Here is a 20,850-nt window from a genome sequence, read left to right on the forward strand (position 1 = left end):
GTAGAACCTGGGTCTCCTTCATTGCAGGCAGATTCTTTACCATCTGAGCCACCAAGGGCGGGGGTCGGGGTGGGTTTTCTTCTGAAACTCCCCACCTCAATCCTTCTGTGTCTCCAGGCTGATCTCCCTGGACTCTCTCCCACCTCCACTATCCCTGCCCGAAGGTGGCTGCCCGCTCCGGTCGGGGTTGAGCAGAGCCCAGACCCAAGGGGAAAGCTGACCCTCCAGCCACCGCCTGACCCACAGTCCCCGGGACCAGTGCTGCAGCACCAGCCTCCAGCTCCCTCTGCTGGCAATTTGGGAGAACTGCCTGGGAGGTTTGGCCTTCCTCTTGAGAGGTCAGGCTCATTCTGAGCTAAGCTGTCACCCTCTCTGCCTTAGCAGTGGGGAGGCAAGACTCCACTTTCCTTCTAATTACCCCACATGGCTGGGTCTACCCGGGACTTAAAGGGCAGCTTCTTTGCAGAACCGAGTCTGTCGCCATCTAATGACCCCCGAGTGGGTGCCCCAGAGCCTCCTCTATGCTCTCTACAGACTGGTTGTTGGCTTCCCCCAGCAAAGACTCGGCCAGCTCATCATGGTCATTAACACCATCCACTCAGTCCCCGGGTTTTGTTCCTTGCTGAGCCGGATGGGAGTCGTGTGTCAGGAGGCGACCAGAAGGCAGGGGCTGGCAGCCAGTTTGCAGACTGCGAGGAAGATAATTGGAGCTTGAAAGCGGGGAGCGCGGTTAGTTGAACCTACGCCGCCAACGGGCTGATGGGCTGCTGGAGGGTGGAAATGAGGCTGGGAGGGGCTGCTGTTTCCTCCATGTCCCCGTCACCCTCTGCCTCCCTGCCACACCGCTCTGGTCCTTGCCCATTCTGCTGCCAAGTGACACAGGAGTGGTCCTTGTGGCATCTTTTCTCCTTAAATGTGGCCGGCTGCAGAGACATCACCTGGATCCCTCTCCAGGCTCCTGGGCCACAATCTGTATCTTGACAAGCCTCCTCCCGGGACCCTGTCACTAGCCTGCTCAGCGCCTTTGACATCCTCCCAGTTCCCACACCCACAGGACGAGGTCCGAGCTCTGCAACCTGGCATTCAAGACTCCCCGACTCCACCCCGAATGGCCTCACTCCCCTTGTTGTGTGAGCACTGGCCATACCTCAAACCCATCTTAAGCCCATTCTCTTCAGCCCAGGCGGCTCCTGCTGCTGCCTGCCGTGTCCAGCCTGCCCTTCCGGCCAGCTGGAATCCTACCCCGCCTGCAGGGCCAGGTCTGATGGCGTCTCTTCCTCCCTCCCAGCTATCTTGATGGGCAGTCTCCTCCAGTCCTGGCCTCTACCAAGACGTGCAGAAATAACCTTGTCCTCTTTGAAGTCATTTGGTATTTGATCTGCCTTTTTCTCATTGATTCTCTCGTCCCTGACTTATCTGTAAGCCCTGAAAGGCAGGAGCCTTATTGTGAAAACCCTTAATGAAAAGAACTCTGGGGCAGCCAGTGTCCAAAATGTGGTCACTGACCACCTCACCCCCTCGGAATAATCTGGGAGAATCTGGAATATTATAGGTTCTTGGTCCTTGCTCTCCGAACTTCTCAGGGGTGGGCACAGGAAACCTGCATTAATTTTTTTATTTAAACTTGACAGAATTCCTCAAGAATCTGTCTGCCAATGCAGGGGGCACGTGTTCAGTCCCTGGTCTGGGAAGATTTCATGTGCTGATGAGCAACTAAGTCTGTGCGCCACAGCTACTGAGCCTGCGTGCTCTAGAGCCTCTGTCTGCGACGAGAGAGTAGCCCCTGCTCAGCCAGCTAGAGAAAGCCTGCACGCAGCAACGAAGACCCCGCGCAGCCAAAAACAGAGACAAAAACTTGGCCACAGTGTGCCTGGGGTCTTAGCTCCCTGACCAGGGAGTGAAAGCATGGAGTCCTAACCACTGGACTGCCAGGAAATTCCCTTAAAATTTTTTTTTAGAAATTGAAATATAGTTGATTTACAGTATTGTGTTGATCACTGCTATACAGCATAGTGATTCAGTTATACATATGCATCCATCCTTTTAATGTTCCTTTCCGTTATGGTTTATCACGGGATACTGAACACAGTTCTCTGTGCTATACATTAGGACCTTCTTGTTTATCCATCTTATATATAGTAGTTGACATCATCTTCTAAGGTAAACTATATAATAGTTTCTATCCCAATCTCCTACTCCATCCCCGCACCTTGGCAACAACCACGGTGTTTTCTATGCCCCTGAGTCTCTTTCTGTTGTAGATAAGTTCATTTCTATCATATTTCAGATTCTGCAAATAAGTGATGTCATATGGTATCTGCCTTTTTTAGTAGGATAACCTCTAGTTGCATCCCTGTTGCTCAGATGGCACGACCTCACTCTTTCTACGGCTGAGCACTATTCCTCGGCATACACATGCCACAGCTCCTTTATCGGTTCCTCTGCTGATGGACTTTCAGGTTGCTTCCCTGTCTTGGCCATTGTGAATAATGTAGTTACAAACACAAGGGTCCATGTATCTTCTTGAATTATCGTTTTGTCTGAATATATGCCCAGGACTGGGATTGCTGGAAAGTGAAAGTTCCTCAGTTGTATCCGACTCTTTGCGACCCCATGGACTATACAGTCCTTGGAATTCTCCAGGCCAGAATACTGGAGTGGGTACCCGTCTCTTCTCCAAAGGGTCTTTCCAACCCAGGGATCAAACCCAGGTCTCCCGCATTGCAGGCGGATTCTTTACCAGCTGAGCCACCTGGATCACGTGCTTATTTTTAGTTTCCTGAGAAACCTCCATACTGTTTTCCATGGCGGCTGCGTCAGTTTACATTCCCACCAACAGTGCAGCAGGGAGGAACCTGCATTTTAAGCAAACTCCTCAACGGACCTTATGTGGTCACCACTGGTGTATGGAGATGGGCACTGACCTGACCCTCCTAAACGAAGACAGCTTGCTGAGTCACCTGCACTAGGTCCTGCCTGTCAGGGTCACGGCAAGGATCCCAGGGGACAGCAAACACACCCCAAAGAGAGCTGGCACAATGCTTCACACACAGAATCACCAGGAGGCATTACTCCAGCAGCACCACGACGTTCACAGCCATGTTCTTCCTAGGAGTCAAAACCCAAACCACCTAACTACCCAACAAGAGTGGAGTACATCTTATAGTACATTCACCTTAAGGATTACCCAGCAATTAAGCAGGCGATGCGGGAAAACGCATATATACTTACAGAAAAGTCACATGTAGCAGCTCATCTCCATAGTTGGCTCCGACAGGACCAGGCCTTGGGTAGTCAGGCCCTTGAGGCTCTTCCCACTATGGACCAGGGCTTGCCTTGTGACTTGCTTAAGCCACAAGGAAGTAGCAGAAGTGATGCTGTGCTGGTTTCGAGCCTAAGCCTTAATGCCAGGCAGCTTCTGCTCTTGCACTTTTGGGAACCCTGAGCCATCAAGAAGAAATCCGCGCACCCCACTCTGGGGGCCTCATGGGGCTCAGCTGTCCTTTCATCCCCCCTAGTAGCAGCCGTGAGCCCGAGACATCATCTTGAACGGGCCGGGCTGGCCAAGCCCCTACACGTAGCAGAGCAGAATTTTCTGGAGGAAACTTGTCAACTGCAGAATTGTGAGAAATTCTGCACAACTACACTATGCTTGTTACACAGTAGTTAACCAGCAGGACAGGTTGCACGGTGGCACAGGAAGCATTCTCTCTGCTTTTGAAATCTGCAAAATTAACAGCATACATACTATCAACAGTGATAATTTCCTGCTTTATTATTTGGCTTACATTTTAGGTTTTCAACAATGAACATTATCACTTGTGTAAGAAAACAGCAATGTCATACTGACATTTAATTGGGGGGACAGGAAAGCTGCAGATAAGTGTCTGTCCACTGGGTGAAGCTCCACCTACCACCTGCCTTTCACTGAAGGTCATCATCACCTGTCGTCAGGAGGTTCTTTTCTAGGTATGGAGCTCCCAGTTTCCATTTTAGAGGCCATGGCTTCTGGGGAGCAGCCTGTGCCTGAAGGGAGGTGGGCCTCCCCTTAATCCCCTACACTTATCCTAAGCCCAGCTTACGCGCGAAGGCTCCTTCCGGCGACTGACGAGGACAGGAACCCCCCGCCAGGTGTCCTCGGCTCCATGGCGACAGCTGGTGTTCTGGCTTGGCTGTTCCTGGCCCTGCCCAGCCTTTCGCACGATTCTGTCTTCACCGCCACTTAACATCAGGGCTCAACGAGAAGAGGATGAAATCCAGCCAGCGGTGCTGGTTGCTGGGCCAGAAAAACCACGGGACAGGAGACAGCGGTCTGGCAGCGAGCGGGTGAGAGGACACGAAGGAATCAGGCCTGAGCAGGCCTTGCCCCAGCCCACACGCCCGGGGGCCGTGACAGCTCACAGCGCAGGCTTGGGAGAAGCAGTTACTGATCGAGATTTTAGACCTGAAGCTACTGAGGAGACCAGGATGCTTCAGTCTAAATTTTAAATAACATGTAGTTCTGACTCGTGATGGGAGAGATGCCAGACAGACACTCTGCAGTAGGCTCTAATGGGGAAGAAATCGCAGTATTTAATTGGAGGAGACCTCGAAAAAGAAAATCAAAGCCTGCTTTTATTGATGCACCGACAGACTGACCGAGATTGGGAAGGGGTGGTTCATTAATACAATCCTCCTCAACCAAGCAAATTGAAACGACAGAAGTATCTGAAACGGCTTTACAGTGACATGATGCCTTAATAAGTTAAGGAGACCGACTGCTCGCTAAGTGCCTTCTCATTTCATGTTCTTGACAAACTCCTCTCCTTTCTTGATGGAGGCTTTCAGCTCAGGGATGGCCTCGGCAATCATCTTTTCTTCGAAAGGGGAGACCTTGCCGATGCCTAGATTCTTCTCGATGCCCTTTTTCTGAAGGAGAGAGGAGAGATGGTAATATTTTACAAGAAAGCTTCCCTGAATGAGTTTGTTACAGAAGAGCCTGCTTGTAACTTCATCAGCCCTGCCTAGCCTGTCTACACTAGCGGCTGGTGGCTTTGGGCAGCCTGCGGAGGGAGTCACACGCATCGGGGACGGGACGGGATGGGTATGAGCCGTGCTGGGAACTCAGGCTGCTCTCAGCCAGCCCCGGGCTGGGGGCCAGGCCCTGGAACTCACTGTGTGCGCAGCCCAGTGGCTCACACGCCAGGTCTGTCTCCTCATCTGCCTCACAGAAGGCTGCGAGGACAGACCTGGGTCAGCTGGTACACAAAGAATTCAATTAGTAACACGAGTTATCCTCCCCAACACAAGAGCTTACTTCTCGGAGCTAGTTTCTTTCCCAAGTTGGTTAAGGACTGAAGAAACACTTAAATGTCCACAAGAACCCAATGTAAATACATAGGCAAACGCTGGTCATTAGGAAGACGGCAGCCTGGCATCCAGGCCTCCTCAGATGCTCCCTGGTCGGAACCATCAGCCCCTGGGGCCTCATTGTGCCACACACACCTGCTCAATGGGCTCCGGGACTAACCTCTTCAGAGAGTCTCGGGGATTGTGGACACCAGGGGGCTATGGGAAGGGCTTCTTTCTGGGCCTGAGAGGAAGGGGAGCATACACTAGGCTGATCCCAGCAGGTGCCCATGGCTGAGACATGGCAAGCCGCTCCCTGAACACCCAGTAGGGGTTAAGCAGACCGGACGGCTGCCCACACCAGCCTGGCTGAAGCCGGCAACTGGACGAGAAGGGCCCTGTCCCAGCGGCCCAGCAGCGTTGGAACTGAATGCCTAACAGCGGCATAGGCCTCGGCAGGTCCTGGGCTCAGGACAAGCACAGGCTGGTGTGGGGAAGCCACTACTGGGAGCCGTCCGCGAGCCACCTCGGGGCACGAGGGTCCCGTCAGGATGGCTGCCCTGGTGGTCGCTGCCAACCAGCTGTTGGAGCCACGAGAGCCTGTCAGCCTCACAGACGGCGGTGTCTCCCTGCTCCTGATTCGGTGGCGCTTCTACACTCCAAAGGTGGCAGGACGGTCCCTGCTCACGGACATCCGAGTCACGGAGCGAAGGCTCCAGGTACAGCAGCTGACTCTCCACTACAGAACGTGCCCCTCCTTCAGCCAAGCCCCGGCCCCCAGGCACGTACCCCCAGCAGCAACGGTGTGGAGAAATACGGACAGTCCGTTTCTTGGGACTTAACGAAGGAACATTCAACGACTCCTTCCTTTCCGTTCATCGCGTCCACGAGGGAGAAGACAAAGCGGGCTCCGGCGTATGCCATGGACAGGGTGGCAGAGCCTAGGAGGACACAGGTGCGTGAGCCACGCCAGCAACGCAACCTGGAGATCCAGGCGCGCTCTCCCTCCAGCTGAAAAGCCACCTGCGTAGCCTCCAGCCTTCTAATCATCAGGAATGTACGTCAGCATTCCCTGACCCAATAAATGCATGAATGGCATGGAATTAGCTCTGCTGACCTCAGACACTACTCCATGCCACCCAGCAGGGGGGTGGCATGTCAAGTGGATGGATGTGAAATTGGGAAAAGGCCCTGCTCCTTGCCAGGTGCTTGTGTCTTCAGCTCAGACTCTAACCAGGGCCCGGGGCCACCCGAGACCTACCCGCTCCGGCCTTCGCCTTGACCACCTCGGTGCCGGCTTCCTGGATCCGACCGGTGAGGGTGGCCAGCTGGTCCTGGGGCAATTCCACCTTGGGGGTGCACTGCAAGCAGAAGCCACAGGGCCTGTGTGAGCAGGGCCAGGGTCCACGACCCCACGCCCTCGGGGCCCGGCATCGTAGCCATGTGGGAAATCAAGACCCTTTCTTTAAAGAACAAGCTGACTTTGTTGGGAGGTGCAGTGAGATCCCCACTCATGTTTTAAAAACTTGTTGTATTTTGGACTAATTTTAGACTTACCAAAATGCTGTAAAAATAGCGGGAAGATTTTCCTCACCTGCCTTACCCTGACGTTAACATCTCACATAACCAGGGTGCAGCTATGAAGAGCAGGGAGTTAGCATCACGCGCGAGCAACTAGACCACAGACCTTATTCACTCGTCACCAACTGTCCCCCTCCCTCCCTCTGCTGTTCAGGGGCCTGCCAGGGCCCATGGCACTCAGGGATCTCGCCTCTGACTGCTCCCTCTGCCCTCCCATCCTTCATGACAGGGGTCAAGGGCACCGAATGCTCGCTCTGTGGGATGTCCATCAATTCAGATTTGAAGTGTTTCCTCAGTATTTTCTTCCGAGGTCAAGAGGTGATTTATCTCATTCTCAGGGGTGTTTACTTTGTGTCCTCATTTTTATACAAGGAGACCTTGCCTGCTCTGACCTAATCGGGAAGGCAGGAGGTGCTTCCACCGGCAGTTTTCAGTGTGTGTGGGAGCTGGCTGTTCTAACACCTTCTGGCCGCACTCGCTCCCACAGCCCCCAGGCCATCAGGAGACCCCAGACAAGTGGGGTGGGGCTGCATCCACAGTAGGAATCCTTTCCAAGTAACCACGGAGGGTGAGGTCTGCCTGCCCCAGGGCCCCACCGTCAACCTCTGAAGGGCGCTCGTGGTCTGGGGGCCCCCGGGCGAGGAGACACACACCCCTGACACGCACCTGAGAGATCAAGGGGATGATGGTTTTCCCAGCATGGCCACCGATGACGGGGACGTTGACTCGGGCTGGGTCCAAATCCTGGTCAGGAGAAGCGTGAAGTCTGATTAACTTTTAAACAAGCACTTTGAGTGTCAAACATGTTATATGCACCTAAAGCACCAACACTGAGAAAATCCACAAAACTCAAGAACAAAACGAAGGAGCCGGGAAAGAGGCCACGGGCGACGCCGGCCGCGCCCACCTCTCCCACCAGCCCCCGCGCCTGCACGCTCTGACACCAGCTTGGGCACGCTCAGCGAGGAGCACCTGGCATCTGGTGAGGACACTGAGGCTCTCCCTTCACAGCGGGCTGGAGATGGCCTCCCTGGAGGGTCCCAGCGGGTCCCCCTCAGCCTGACAGCTTTCTGGGACCAGAGGCCGACAGCCCTCCTTCCCACACCTGCTGTCGCGCCTGCCTCAGCCCAGACTCACGTGCCCACACTGCGTTCACCGTGAGCAACGCAGATTCTCTTTCCCTCGTACAAGAGCGAGATTCTAGAAGAGGCAGGGCTGAGAAGTCTGTCAGCTCAGTGACTGGGACCAAAAGGAGGGAACCACGTGGAAAGGGGTCATGACGCCACAGTCGGTTAAGTGGCGCTTATTGCGACGGCTGATTCACTTGTTAAACCTGAGGCATGGTGCCGTCCCCCACCCTCCGAGAATCTGCGAATCAGGTATTTCTTATCGCAGAAAAAGACGCTGGTGGGAGTTATGGGAGAGGGGTTATCAGTCCCCAAGTGCTGCAGCTGCTAAAGACAGATGCCCTGAGTTACGAACCTGCTTCACTGAGCAAGGGGAGCCCAGTCACAAGGGTGGGCAGGCCCAGCAGCAGAGGGCTAACGGAGCAGGGAGCTTGCATAGGGTGCCAGGCTGGACACCTGGGACATGGCATCAACAATCCCACTCCAAACACACATGTGCTGAACTGGCTATTCAATCCAACTGTCTCCGGAATTGTTGTCGTCCCGTCGTGTCCAACTCTTTGCGACCCCATGGACTGCAGACTGCCAGGTTCCCCTGTCCTTCACTATCTCCCAGAGTTTGCTCAAACTCACTGTCTCTGGAATTAAAGCGTCTCTTTCCACTTCACTCCACAGAGCTCCCAGGCCCTGGGGCCACATCTCAGGATCTGCCCCGTGGAGACAGAGGCTGAGGAACACGCCACAGCAAGAATGACCGTGGAGAGAGGTGCTGAGTGCAGGGGCGGAAGATGGAGGTCAAATCCTGCGCCTGTCCTTCTCTCCAAGCCACGTGCTTGACAATTATTCCTAACTGGTGGGAGGTAGGATGGGAACCCTCCTCTGCAGAGTCACAAAAAATGGCCTGAAGCTTAGGATGGATGTTTATTGGGGAGGGAGGAAGTGGTTCTGCAGGGTCCACAAGCAGGGACTTTAGACAGTGAGTTGTGAAACACACCGAGGACTCTGGACCCGGTGCCGGTGCCACACCCACCCCAGGACAAGTCTGGCAGCTCAGAAAGAAGTCGGCAGCTGGCGAGAGCAGAGGGGAGTCTAAGTCACTACCGGTTCCCGAGGAGGAGCGAATCAGGACACAGACTGGGGTAACAACGCTGACACCATCTCAGGAGCTTGCCCAAGCCCTTCCTGTTTGCTCATCTTACCGTTTGCCTAACGATGAGCAGGTCAATCCTGCAAAGGTCAGTTATCAGAGGCGGAGAGTACCAGGAGCACAACCCACTCCAGCCAGCGAGAGACCCTGGGAAAGCCCGCACCCTGGATGCCGCGGGGAGGAGACCGAGCTGGTCAACGCAGGCGCTGGCCAGTCTCAGCCCGCAGGCGCCTGCCGTCTGCACTCCCCACGAAAACGTGAGAGCTGCCTCCCATGAAGGAGGTGAGCTTGGAAGACATTTACCACCACCCTCAGGTCACACGTGACCTATCGGGGCCCTGGTGTCTTCCACGCCCATCAGTGAGCCAAGGATGGACACGGAGGATCAGAAAGGCCACGTGAAAGATGCCCGACGCAGCTCTTACCTTCAGCTCTGCAACGAAAGCGTTGGCTCGGACAATGTCCAGGGTTGTCACCCCGAAGATTTTATTGGGGTTGTACACTCCATGTTTCTTGAAAACTTCCGCTGTGATTGGGATGGTGGAGTTAACCTAGTAAATCCAAGAGAAAGGCACAATTCACCTGCATTCTGAGAGCAGAGCCATGCAACAGAAGGAAAAATCTCATCAGACTACTAGCAAGCCTGAAGGTATCACATTAAGTTGCCCTGTCTGGTAACTGAGCCTCACCGTGGAAGGCCCCCTACTCTGCAGGCACTCTTCCCCTTGGTGACCTCTGACCCCAAAGTTCACATATGCACGTGACCCCTCATCAGTCAACTTAAAAATGTGACGAAGGCTCCGCAGGCCAAGCTCTGCTCCAGCTGGGCCTTAGGCCCTAAAGACCATTCTTAAAACAAACAAAAAAAAACAGCCTAGTACAGGGCTACAAGCTCAGATGGCCCAGGGCCAAGTTCCAGCTCTGGCACTCTGCATTGTAACCCTGGGCAAGTTATGTCAACTCCCTGGGACTCAGTTTCTTTATCTGTAAAAATGGAAGACAACGACCTCATGATGTTACCATGAAGGTTAAGTGTCTTAATATATGGCAAATGCCTAACATATGACCTGGTATATGGAAAAAAATAAGACAAAACCAGCAAGATTTATATCAGGTACTGGTTAATCAGCTCCCCAACAACTTCTGACCAGTGGCCCCTGAGGAACAGGGAGCTGCTTGGAAAGGGCAGGACCCTCTTCTCAGAGGTCCTGGCTGCAAGCTCGGGGTGTTCGCCCGCGGCCACGTCCCTCAGTCGAGAGCACTGCCACCACACCTCACCCGGTCCCTCTCGCACTCGGAGACCAGAGTCCAGATTCAATCAGGAGGGAGGGACGGAGGAGGCCGCTGTCAAACGCAACCAGGGGCCCTGCTGGGGTGGGTATTCGCGCCCTAGCTGACTTCTCAGGGGGACACAGCTCCCGACCCGGAGTTTGTGAACTGAAGAACAAGCTTCCTGCAAAAACCAGCGAGCAGGGCCTGGGTAGGGGCGAGTGGGGGCAGCTGTGTACGTGATCAGGTGTGAGTGTGAGGAGGGAGAGGCCGGAGCGGCGGGAACTGCAGAGCCTGAGTGGAGCACAGTGAAAGGAGCTAATAGGCTGCCGCAATCTCAGCTACAGGCGGCCTGAGGAGTGGACCTGCTTTCCAGGTGGAAGGACTAAGATACCGAGAGGGGAAGTGACCTGCACAAAGACACACGCTTGATGGGAAATTCAGGTTACCACTCACGTGGCCACAAAGAATCCTCAGGAAACAGAATTTAAGGGCCTCTTAGTATTCATCCCCTTGATCCACTTCAGCACATCACCCGCTTGCTCCCCCCTCTAAGCACAGCCGCACACGGAGCTTTCAGGCGGCACTTGCGGCACCCACCTGCCCGCGGCGGGCACTCACCGGATTTGAGATGATGCAGATCATGGCTTCCGGACAGTGCTGGGCACAGGCAGTGGTCAGGGTGGCCACAATCGTGGCGTTGGTATTGAACAAGTCATCTCGGGTCATACCTGAGAACGATCCAATTCAATGTTCATAAAGCACAGGACGAATTTCCAAACACGTGCCAAGTGCTGTGTGTTTGTTGTTAAGGAAATTTAAACATGAGGGACACAGGGTCCCTGTCAAGTAAATCCATCTTGTAGGGAAAACAGCCCAGTGTGACAAGTGCCAAGACAGAGGTCCGTGCGGGTGGAGCGTGGGGGGGTGCGGAGAGGGGAGTTATACCCGAGGACGATCAGTAAGCCTTCCAAGGCAGAGGTGTGTGGAGAAAAGGGCGTTCCGTGCGGAAAACTCAAGAGACTGGGCAAGGGGACCCAGTGACTCGTGCAGGGGTCTGTCCCCATGGGCATCTGGGAGCCTGGAATCTTTTCTGCAGCAGAGAAAAGACCGGCTCCACTTTTCATGGAAAGCCATGTCCTTAGCTGACTTTCAGGGAGATGCTAGGCAAGGCTTTCAACACACACCTGGTTTTCTTGGGACTCCTGCCGGAATGACCACCACATCGCAGCCCTTCAGGCAGTCTGGCAGCTGCTCAGGTCCGAGGTAGCCTGGAAAAAAGAAAACAGTTAAGTGAGCAATTTCAGTTTCCGACCCGCAGAGGCCAGCACATCTACACAGACAGAGCCCAGGAGGACAGCCCCACCCAGGTCCAAATCTGACCAAGGCCTCGAGACAGGATGGAAGGGCTATCTGTGAAGGGGTTCCTCTCCTTGAGAACTACCGCCATGGTCTGGACGACTCTGGCTGGCAGGACAGTCCCTTTCACTCCACTTTTCCCCAGCCTCCCTACAGAATGGAATAACCATCCAAGTCGGCCACTTGGCCTTATCTGACCCGACTTGCCAGCACCGCTGAGCCCTGCTCAGCTCCCGCTAAGAGCTGCTTATCCCACAGCACGGTCATTCTAACAAAAGCTCCACTCTGGGGTCAGATCAGAAGGGGCACTGGAGGCCAGGAGAGAGAATCCACGACACACAGGGACTCTACATATTAGCACCAGCTTTGTTTACGCCTATCGCCTGAGGAGAAAAAGGTTCACTTTCAAACATCTCAGGGGAATTGGCCCCAATGACCAAAACCTGCTTTGATTTGACTTTTCCCTATTGTGTGAGCTTCTGGAAACTCTAAAATATACAGCCCAAGAAAAAGTAAGCAAACGAATGCACAGGGACCTTGGAAGGCACGCGAGCGTGTGACCTGACAAGTCAACCTCCTGTGTTGTCTACACCCACTGAAGCCGTGTGCAAACACCATTGGCAGCCTCACACCATCAGTGGAGACGGGAAGCAGTGCAAGCTTCCTGCACAGCAATCTGACATCTACAGTAAAAGCTGTAAAGCAGCCGTACCTACTCATTCTACTTTTACGATCCTAAACAAAGTGTAAAGATAAAAAGACGCTTATCACAGCTTACATAAATATTTATAGAACAGCACAACACGAAACAGCCAATGGCTAACAGCATGGGTATAACAATAAATAAGCTATAACTTATAATACCTCTTAAAAAATGACTTTACCAAGAATTTGGTGACATGGATAAACGCTGCTATAATGAGCAGGCTATATATAACTCTATGTGATTATGAACGACTTCTTGGATAATATACCTATATTCATTTCAGATTTCCCTAAGGTGGCCGTGCTTTGAAGAAGCTGGCGAGAGAAACCCTGGGGTGGAGGGATGGCCCGGCCCAGAAGGCACTGGCAGCGCACCAGGGACAGCGCCGCTTACTGCCCCCACGTCCCTGCAGGAGTTTCCCCCCACCCCTGCCCTCCTATGATTTTAAATCATAAAAAAATTTTAAATGGGAAGATCAGGCCACTGTTGTTTTTCTGAAAGACACTAGTTAACATTTTTAGAGACAAGTCCAAAAAGCTGCAATAATTTATAAAATTAAATTCTAAAATGGACACGGAAACCCCAAGTCTCTGAACACCTAGTTCCACCCAAGAATCTCACTCTAAACCTGGATCCTGGTCTACTGGGGAGAAGAGATGAAAGGTCCATGGGGTAGGCGGGCCCAGTACCTTTAACGGTCGCTCTGGTCTCGATGTGGCTCAGGTCGGCAGCCACTCCAGGCGTGTGAGCGATATCGTAGAGGGTCAGGCGGCTCACCAATGGGCTGTTCTTCAGAAGAAGCGAAAGTGGCTGCCCAATTCCTCCGGAAGCCCCCAGCACGGCTACTTTAGCATTGTTCTAGAAAGAGGCACAGAGAGAGGACTCTGAAGACGGAATCAGCATTAAAAGGATTCACATGGTAAAAACTGCAGACTACGGCCCCTGGCCTCCTTTACTGCAGTGGTCCCAAACGAAGAGGCGAAGGTATTCCTACCACCCATAAGGCCCTGTTTCTTTCAGGATGTTCAGAAGCATGCCTCAGGAAAACAGGGGACAACCTGTGCCTTCAGATACTGTGAGAGTCAGGGCACACTTCTCCCGTACCCTCGAGAGACAAGCAGACTACTCACTCGGCCACTGGACTGCTAACAGAAGCCTTGCCTGCAACGTGCAGTTTTAAAAACTATAAACAAATATTTATGAACTCCTACCAATGGGCCAGTGCTTGGACCTGGGGGCTGTAGGAGTGAAACAGGCCTTGGCCAGCTCCAGAGCGGCCAGGCAGTGAGATGCCCAGGAGCTGAGGGCAAAGAGCTGTCCTGAAGCGAAGTCCTGCCCTAAAGCTCACTCCCCTTACACAAGAGGCACTCTCCCCTCTAGGTCTCGGGCAGGGCCTAACCCAAACCCCAGCCAACCTCAGGGAGGCTGTTTCTAGCCTAAACTCACAAACGAGAAGGGGAGCCTATCCCGGCAAGCAGGCCAGGAAGAAGACAAACTGAGAAAAGAGCAGCCACAGGAGTTCAAAGGCCAGGACACAGTCCTGGAGGGCAGCGTCTACACTACGGCTGCTGCGGCTGCACGTCATGGTCCACAGCAACAGAAGCCAGCAATACTGGCCTTCTGTCAACAAAACCAAACCAACCAAAAAAAAAACCTCAAAAAAACCCACCTCACACACAGTGTGATCTGCTTGAAGAAATTAAAACTTGAAAGGGCATATACTATAAGTAAGATTCAAATTCACGTTTGTTTTTTTTTAAGTTGTACCCCTGACTTCACAGAAAACTAGCTGGACCAACCACCCAGAACCTGAAGTGTGGAGTCTCACTCACCTCCGGGGCTTCAGCGATCACCCTCAGTCCTTGTCCCAAATCCCAGGGACTCCCAGATTCCAACTCCACATCTCCAGTTCTCTTAGGCATCCCACTGGTCCCACTTACCCAACTGTGCAAATAAATTTATCCTCGCATCCTCTCCCATCCCTGTCCCCAAATGGCACCTGTGTTCCCCCACATTCAAACCTTTATTCCTATCTTCTGCCTCTTTGCTTACTGGAGACACCCAGTTAGGATATGAAGGAGCTGGCATCTCAAACATCTCCCTAACCTGCCTCTGATTTCCATTCTGATTCCACTGTCTAACTTAGGTCCTCAGCTCTACCTCTCAACTATCCTCCCCCAAATTCAAAGTTTTCATCATTGCCTTGCTCAAAAATCTTCTCAAGTTCCTCATGCCCAGATTTCTCGGCCTGACTCCCACGACTGACCAGGGTTCCAACACGGGGGGCAAGACACAGTCCCCTTGGTGTGCGGGATGTCAGTGTGGAAGACTGCGTCTTAATTCTGTCTAACAGGTGAAGAATTAATATCTACCAGGAAACAGACAGACCTGGCGTCCTCAACTAGGGTCCTTGGATCAATCAGTCCCCTGTGACAAACAAGACGAATGTAACACACTTTCAGTGGAATGAGGCCACGTTACGTTTTGTACAAGGTTTCATCAGCTCCGCTAATATTTATAAAAACATAACTTGTAAATGGTGGAATCTTTACAGTGAGATGAGAAGCTCTGGTATTGCAGGACAGCTCACGATCTCTTCCTAAACAAGCTGTTGCCAGATTTCACATCCTTTCCCACTGTTTGGCATACTGTTTAGCAGTAGGCTTTGAAAATGGATATATAGTAACACTTCTTTCACAAGTTTGCTTTTTAAAGTCTGTATAACAAACTATTTAACAGCTTGTTTTTAAATTTCTTTCTTGTGTTTATATATTAGAACATTAGTACATACAGAGACATAAATACACGGAGGTTGAATGCTCATTCCATTTTTCCTGTTAATGACACGGGATCTAAAGTCTCTAGGCCAATGCACCATCTGGCTCAAGCTCATCTTTCTGACTTATACACCTGCCTTCTCAACGGCTCTGTCTGTGTGTCCAGTAGGAATTTTAAACTCAATATATCCAAACCTGAGCTCCTGATATCAATACCACTGCCAACTCCCATCACTCTTTCCGAGCGGTTTTTCCTACCTTAGCAACTCAACTGCAAAATCCAAAGCCTTGGTTTTCTCCATGTTCCTTCTTGTCTCAATATCGTTCATGAAATCATACCAGCAAATATTGGTCTTATCCTCGGTTAGTTCCCTTCCCCTACTCCTCAGTGTCACTCTCCAACACTCCCACTGGTCCTCGGGGTCCTAAGTTTACTCACTTTTGGCATAAGTACTGCTTCTCACCCATCCTGCTATCACCTGCAGCACCCAACACAGTTCTGGGCAAGCAGATACTCAAAGGCACTTACGTGTCTATTTATTTTCCAAATGAACTGAACACACAGGAGACTGGTCTGAAAGGCAGAGGCTAAGAAATGCAGAACCTCATTCAACAATCACCTCCCTTTTAGGGCAAGGTACTTAAGAGGCGATGTGGGTATTCCAGGGTTCTCATACTTGGGTTGTATTAGAATCACCTGGGGCTCTTGGTAAAAGCAGAGGCCCAGCGGGTCCTATCTCCTTCACTGACCCTCTGTCTCTGATCTGTATCAGTATTCTGGTGATTCTGATACACACCAGAGTTTAGGAATCGCTGCCCGAGACGGCTAAAAATAGCTTAGGCTTAAGTAGTTCCAGGCCAGGCCAGGCCCAGGCGGTCCACCACAGGCAGCAGCCTTCAAAAGGTCCTTAAGAGGAAGCAGAGACTTCGGGTTCTTAGAGGGAAGGCTTGGTGATCCAAAAAGAAAAAATTACAGTGGTCAAGAGAGGGGAATTTTAATCCTCTGGCCAAAAGACTGTGTAACCTTGGACCAGTGTTTTACCCTGGGTAGTTCTGTCTGCACTATGAAGTTAAAAATTACACAATGCTTGTACGGAAGCTGCAACAACAAGGTTAGTCTCTCAAAACACTACGGAAGGTAAGTTACTTTAGGCCCTACAGCCCTGGCTTCTCAAGCTTGAAGGAGCACAGGTCAAGAGCAGATTCTGGGGGTGAACGGGCAGGCTCGGAGAAGCACCCCGGTACTGGAGCTGGGCTATTTCCCACCTCCCTGACTCCGGGACTTTCTCCCCGCACCTCCCGCCCAGTATCAGGGCCGACCCAGCCGACACAACTGCGGGTCTGCACCAGGCGGCCCTGCGGTCCAAGCTGACTGAGCCGGGGTCAAGGCTGCCCGCGCGCCAGGAACACACGTGGCCTAGGCCGGAGAGCCTCCACCTGCAGGCTGCCCCTCGCAGGGCCTACCTGGGCCGAGGTGCTGAAGCTGCGGCGGAGAGCGGCGCCGGCAGGCCGGGCGAGGGCGGAAAGCATGGCCGGGGCGGGCGGGGCGCGGACAGGCTGGCAGAGGAGCTGTCAGCAGACAAGTGACTCCAACGACCTCCACACTGCACAGGACCTCCCGGCTCTGCTCCGCCTTGTCTCGCGAGAGCGGCGCTGCTTCCGGCGCCCCCACTTCCAAGCTCTCGCGGTATCTCGGCCACATCCGGGCTTTCTAGGAGGCCCGCAGAAGGGTGCTTCCCGGAGCGCATTCTTAGGCTGGGTCGTAGCGCTGGTCGTGTTGCGTGCGGCCTGTGAGGCAGACGCGGTCAGAGTGGGAGGGAGAGTCCGCACTCGAGAGGTGGAAGAAGACGGGCTGTAGGCTTGGAGAGCCTTAGAGGAGCCATTTTGCAGGTGGGGCCCCAGACAAAGGCTCTGACAGGGCGACCGACCGATGTCAGGTCGGAGGTCCGACGGAATGGGTGCGATCCGAGCCGTCCTTCCCCTCCGCCAGCTCAGCCAAACCCACCCATCTTGTCCCTGGGGACTGGAGGAGCTCCGAACTATGGAAAGCTCTGGAAAAGAAACGGGGGAGGGGAGGTTGAGAGCCCCGGGATTGAGGTGGACGATGGGGGCTTTTCTAATCTGTCGGTCCTGTGCACCACCCCTGATCACACACAGTCCGTCCACTTTTCGTTCCTCCTGATGCCCAGGACCGTCTATTAAGTTTACAAAGCTTTAGGGACACCACTGCCGAGAATGACAGATCCTGAGCACTGACTCATCGCTAGAGTTTATAGATGCGGTAACAGATATCCAGGTGATAAAACTTGCAAAGTCACGCCGTCCCTCACCTCTGGTCGGCCCAGCAATGCTGTCAACCTGGCCACATCGTTTAAGCTTTAGGAGCCAAGAAACCATGTTGAGCACAGTTAAAGTGGATTTGTTCAGAGTCCACCACAGAGAAAGTGAAGACATGGTTTTTGCTCACTGGAAGCTTACCATTCAAATGTATCAGTATACTTAGAAGCTTCATTTGCCCTGCTGCTATTTTCTGGGGGGTGCAGAGACCTCCTTGCCCTCCAAAAGTTCAGGGTCAAGTGGGGCAGGTCGTTGTGTTGCAGGTTGTTACCTTGGAGAAGTGTGCAAACCCAGTGAGGGGGAACGGATGACAGCCTACTTGGGAACGGGGAAGCAGGAGGTGAAAAAGAACAGTTAGCCCAAGTACTGACGAACATATAAGTAGGAGGGCACGCGTGATGGCGGGCTTACTCTTTCCTGCCTCCTTTCCATTTGTTCATTGAGCTGCTAAGACCACTTGCTTCACAGGTGAGCGAGGATCCACACATTTTCTGCCTTTAAGGAGCTCACAGTCTAGTGAGAGAGACAGGTACATTGCAAGCAGCATGATATGGGCAACACTAGAGAATTTTGAGGGGCTGTGGGAACGTAAAGTGTAGGTTAAGGGAGTCAGAGAAAGTGAGGTTTGGAGAAAGAATGAGACCTATACTTAACAGGAACAGATCACCTTTAATGAGGCGAGAAGGGGCAGCAGTCAGATGAGTGAGCTGCTGCGCTAAGTTGAGAAAAGAGGAGGTATACAGACAACATAGACGTGGAAATACATTGTCTTGAGGGGCTGTTTTTCTTCAAGATCGTTTGGATTAGTTAACTTTTAACAACGGGGCAAGGAATTCCTGAGACCGGCTGGAGACTGGGACCAGCTGGAAGCTGGACGTAATCAATCTTAATGTCCATTCCTTCCTTCAGGGGGTGAGAGGGGGGCTCCAGGGAGTTCTTTGTCCTGTATAGAATGGTGAGGAAGACCCCACCATTGGAGGGGAGTTTTAACTCCAGGCCATTTTGAGCCGTGTAGCTTTCCTTCACAAAGGAGGTCTATCTAACTCAGATTTGGGGTGGAGGTGGGGGCCATGTGAGAGAGGACTTTGGAGGATGAAACATCTAAGCTGAGATGTAAAGGAAGAACAAGAGTGAGGCCGTTCAGCGCCACAGGAGGGAGAGATCCTTGCACGTGGGCTTTGGAGTTCCCAAAGGAGGGGCGCTGGGAGTTGGGCATTTAACAATAGAAAGTGTTCAGATGGGAGAGGGAAAAGAGCCCAACGGAAAACCTGGAGGAGGGGACAGTGAACAGATCATTTCTGTTGGGAGTTGGGACATGAGAACAGTGTCCTTTATTGTATCACTGACTGTGTTCTCTTGTTAATTGTTTACCCCTGTATCTTACCACGAGAACTGAAAGCATCGTGCAGTCAGGTACTTTGATCTCTATTGTCCAGCACCTGACCAGGTTGAGAGTGGGTTTCTGAATTTGGGGAGAGTCAAGTGGTTTTAGATACAAGACTGGAAAACCCAGATTGTGCAGGGTTTATGCATGTTAGCTGAGAAGTTTGTGTTTTATTCCTTGGGAAGCAAGTGTTTATCAGAGGCTTTTGTGATGCCACCAGAACTGTGTTTGAGGAAGATTAGACTGACCTTGGTATGTCAGAGATTCCAAGGGAAAAATGTGCAAGGCAGGGAGGTTGTTCAGGAGGCTTATCTTCCATAGTATTTTGAGAGACTAACCTTGTTCTTCTTGCAGCTTCTGTGCTGCAAGAGTCTTAGGAGATGATAAATAATCTGAGTTTTGATGGTAGTTTTAGAAATGGGGAAGTGGGGCCAATGAGGGAGAGGGAAGAGTTGATAAGAATTGTTTGTGCCCATCTGGATTTAAATAAAAGTGCTGTGGGAACTCAGCCTGAGAGAAGTTGTGTGGAAGGAGAGCTGTGTGGAGAAAAAGTAAAGAGCTCTATTTTAGATGGGCTGAATTGGAAGTGGTGATGAATTGTCCACATAAAAGTATCAGGGGACACTTGGGGGATTACTCCAGAGGAAGTATGGGATTGAAACCCCTGAGAGAGGCCAGGGCTGAAGTCATCCCTGTAGAGGGGAGAGTTGAGGGCACAGGAGAGAAACTGGAGTCAGATTCTCATGTTCACTGCTACATCTGGGGCTGGGACTTCTCCCCATCCCTGCCAAGTCAGTCAGCCCCTGTCAGCATCTCTAGGGCAGGGAACCCCTACCTCCCAAATTCTCTATTGGGCCATCCCCACCGAAAGTAGAGAAGTGTCCTCGTATTTCAGGGCATTCCAAAAATTGCCATATACTTTACATACGATACAGTATACAGATCTTAAGTGTGCAGTTTGGTAGTTTTGACAGTTTGTAGTCTTGTAACCACCACCCAAAACAAGCTATAGGAACATTTTCTTTATTCCAGAAAGTTCCCTTATGTCCCAGTCCCCCAGAAAATAGAAATACCTGACTTCCTGACTTCTACCACTATAGATTACTTTTTCTAGTTCTTCACTGCCTATCTTTATACACAATACAGGAAATATACTGATGCCCTCCTCGCTGCACCCCCACACCAGCCGCGCACACGCACCTACACTGACCATTTTGATCCTTGCATAGGCTTTGGAGCACAGTCATGAGCTATCAAATTTTTGCTCTTAGGTGCACATATTCTGTGCTAACTTATCTTCTCTTCAACCCTAAAATTGTACCACAAGTGAAGTATTTTACCCAAGTGAAGTATTTTAAAATCTTTCAGATCCTTGGAGCTAAAATGAAGAGTTAGAAAGATGTTAATTGTCCAACCTGTATGAGAGTTTTATTTTCCTCTAGGGAACCTAGAATATTGGAAAATGGGGGCATAAATGTTTAAATAGAGCTATGTTTATATAGCTTAATTTTCAGTCGTGGCCCATCCCTGCTGGGCATCAAAGGTCTTGGCTTTTCAAGTTACGTGCCAGCAGAGCAGCCGGGAGGCGGTGGACTGGTGACAGCAGAGGCAGCCTGAAGGTGCTGGCCAGGAGCTCCCATGAGCTGAGATGCTGATGGGGGCAGTTCTGAGTTGGGAGCAGAGGCTTCAGTCCCCCGGGCCAGCCAGAGGTCAGGGAAGTGAAAACAAAGCTGGGTCCAGAGCTTGGACATGTCCAGGAACCCATGTCAGGAGCAAAAGGTGGGGCACAAGCCTGGCTGAGCACCTCATCAGTATTTGTTTTATGGTTCTGTATA

The 20,850-nt window shown here is 52.1% G+C and overlaps 2 protein-coding genes across 3 annotated transcripts in view; one reads left to right on the plus strand and one right to left on the minus strand.

The window, feature by feature from the left end:
* Window positions 1–3,782: 3,782 nt before the first annotated feature.
* MDH2 (malate dehydrogenase 2) lies at window positions 3,783–16,915 on the minus strand. 2 transcript variants are annotated; one of them, XM_068967384.1, is made up of 9 exons: window positions 16,759–16,915; window positions 13,207–13,375; window positions 11,640–11,723; window positions 11,074–11,183; window positions 9,609–9,734; window positions 7,576–7,653; window positions 6,590–6,689; window positions 6,118–6,269; window positions 3,788–4,908 (listed from the first exon to the last, which is right to left on the minus strand). In XM_068967384.1, the coding sequence occupies exons 1-9, from the start codon at window positions 16,822–16,824 to the stop codon at window positions 4,777–4,779; spliced, it is 1,017 nt and encodes a 338-aa protein (XP_068823485.1). In that variant the 5' UTR covers window positions 16,825–16,915; the 3' UTR covers window positions 3,788–4,776. The 2 variants fall into 2 exon arrangements, with proteins under 2 accessions (XP_068823486.1, XP_068823485.1); XM_068967385.1 differs by lacking the exon at window positions 9,609–9,734 and having other exon boundaries at window positions 3,783–4,908.
* Window positions 16,916–17,074: 159 nt separating this feature from the next.
* The window catches only part of STYXL1 (serine/threonine/tyrosine interacting like 1), a 29,895-nt gene continuing 26,119 nt past the window's right edge, over window positions 17,075–20,850 (plus strand). Inside the window, exon 1 of the mRNA XM_068969158.1 lies at window positions 17,075–17,184. The gene's annotated coding sequence lies outside the window, so the exon portion shown is untranslated. The remainder of the gene's footprint in view (window positions 17,185–20,850) is intronic.

This window comes from Capricornis sumatraensis, chromosome 3 (genome assembly GCF_032405125.1).
Source record: "Capricornis sumatraensis isolate serow.1 chromosome 3, serow.2, whole genome shotgun sequence".
NCBI classification, from domain to species: domain Eukaryota; kingdom Metazoa; phylum Chordata; class Mammalia; order Artiodactyla; family Bovidae; genus Capricornis; species Capricornis sumatraensis.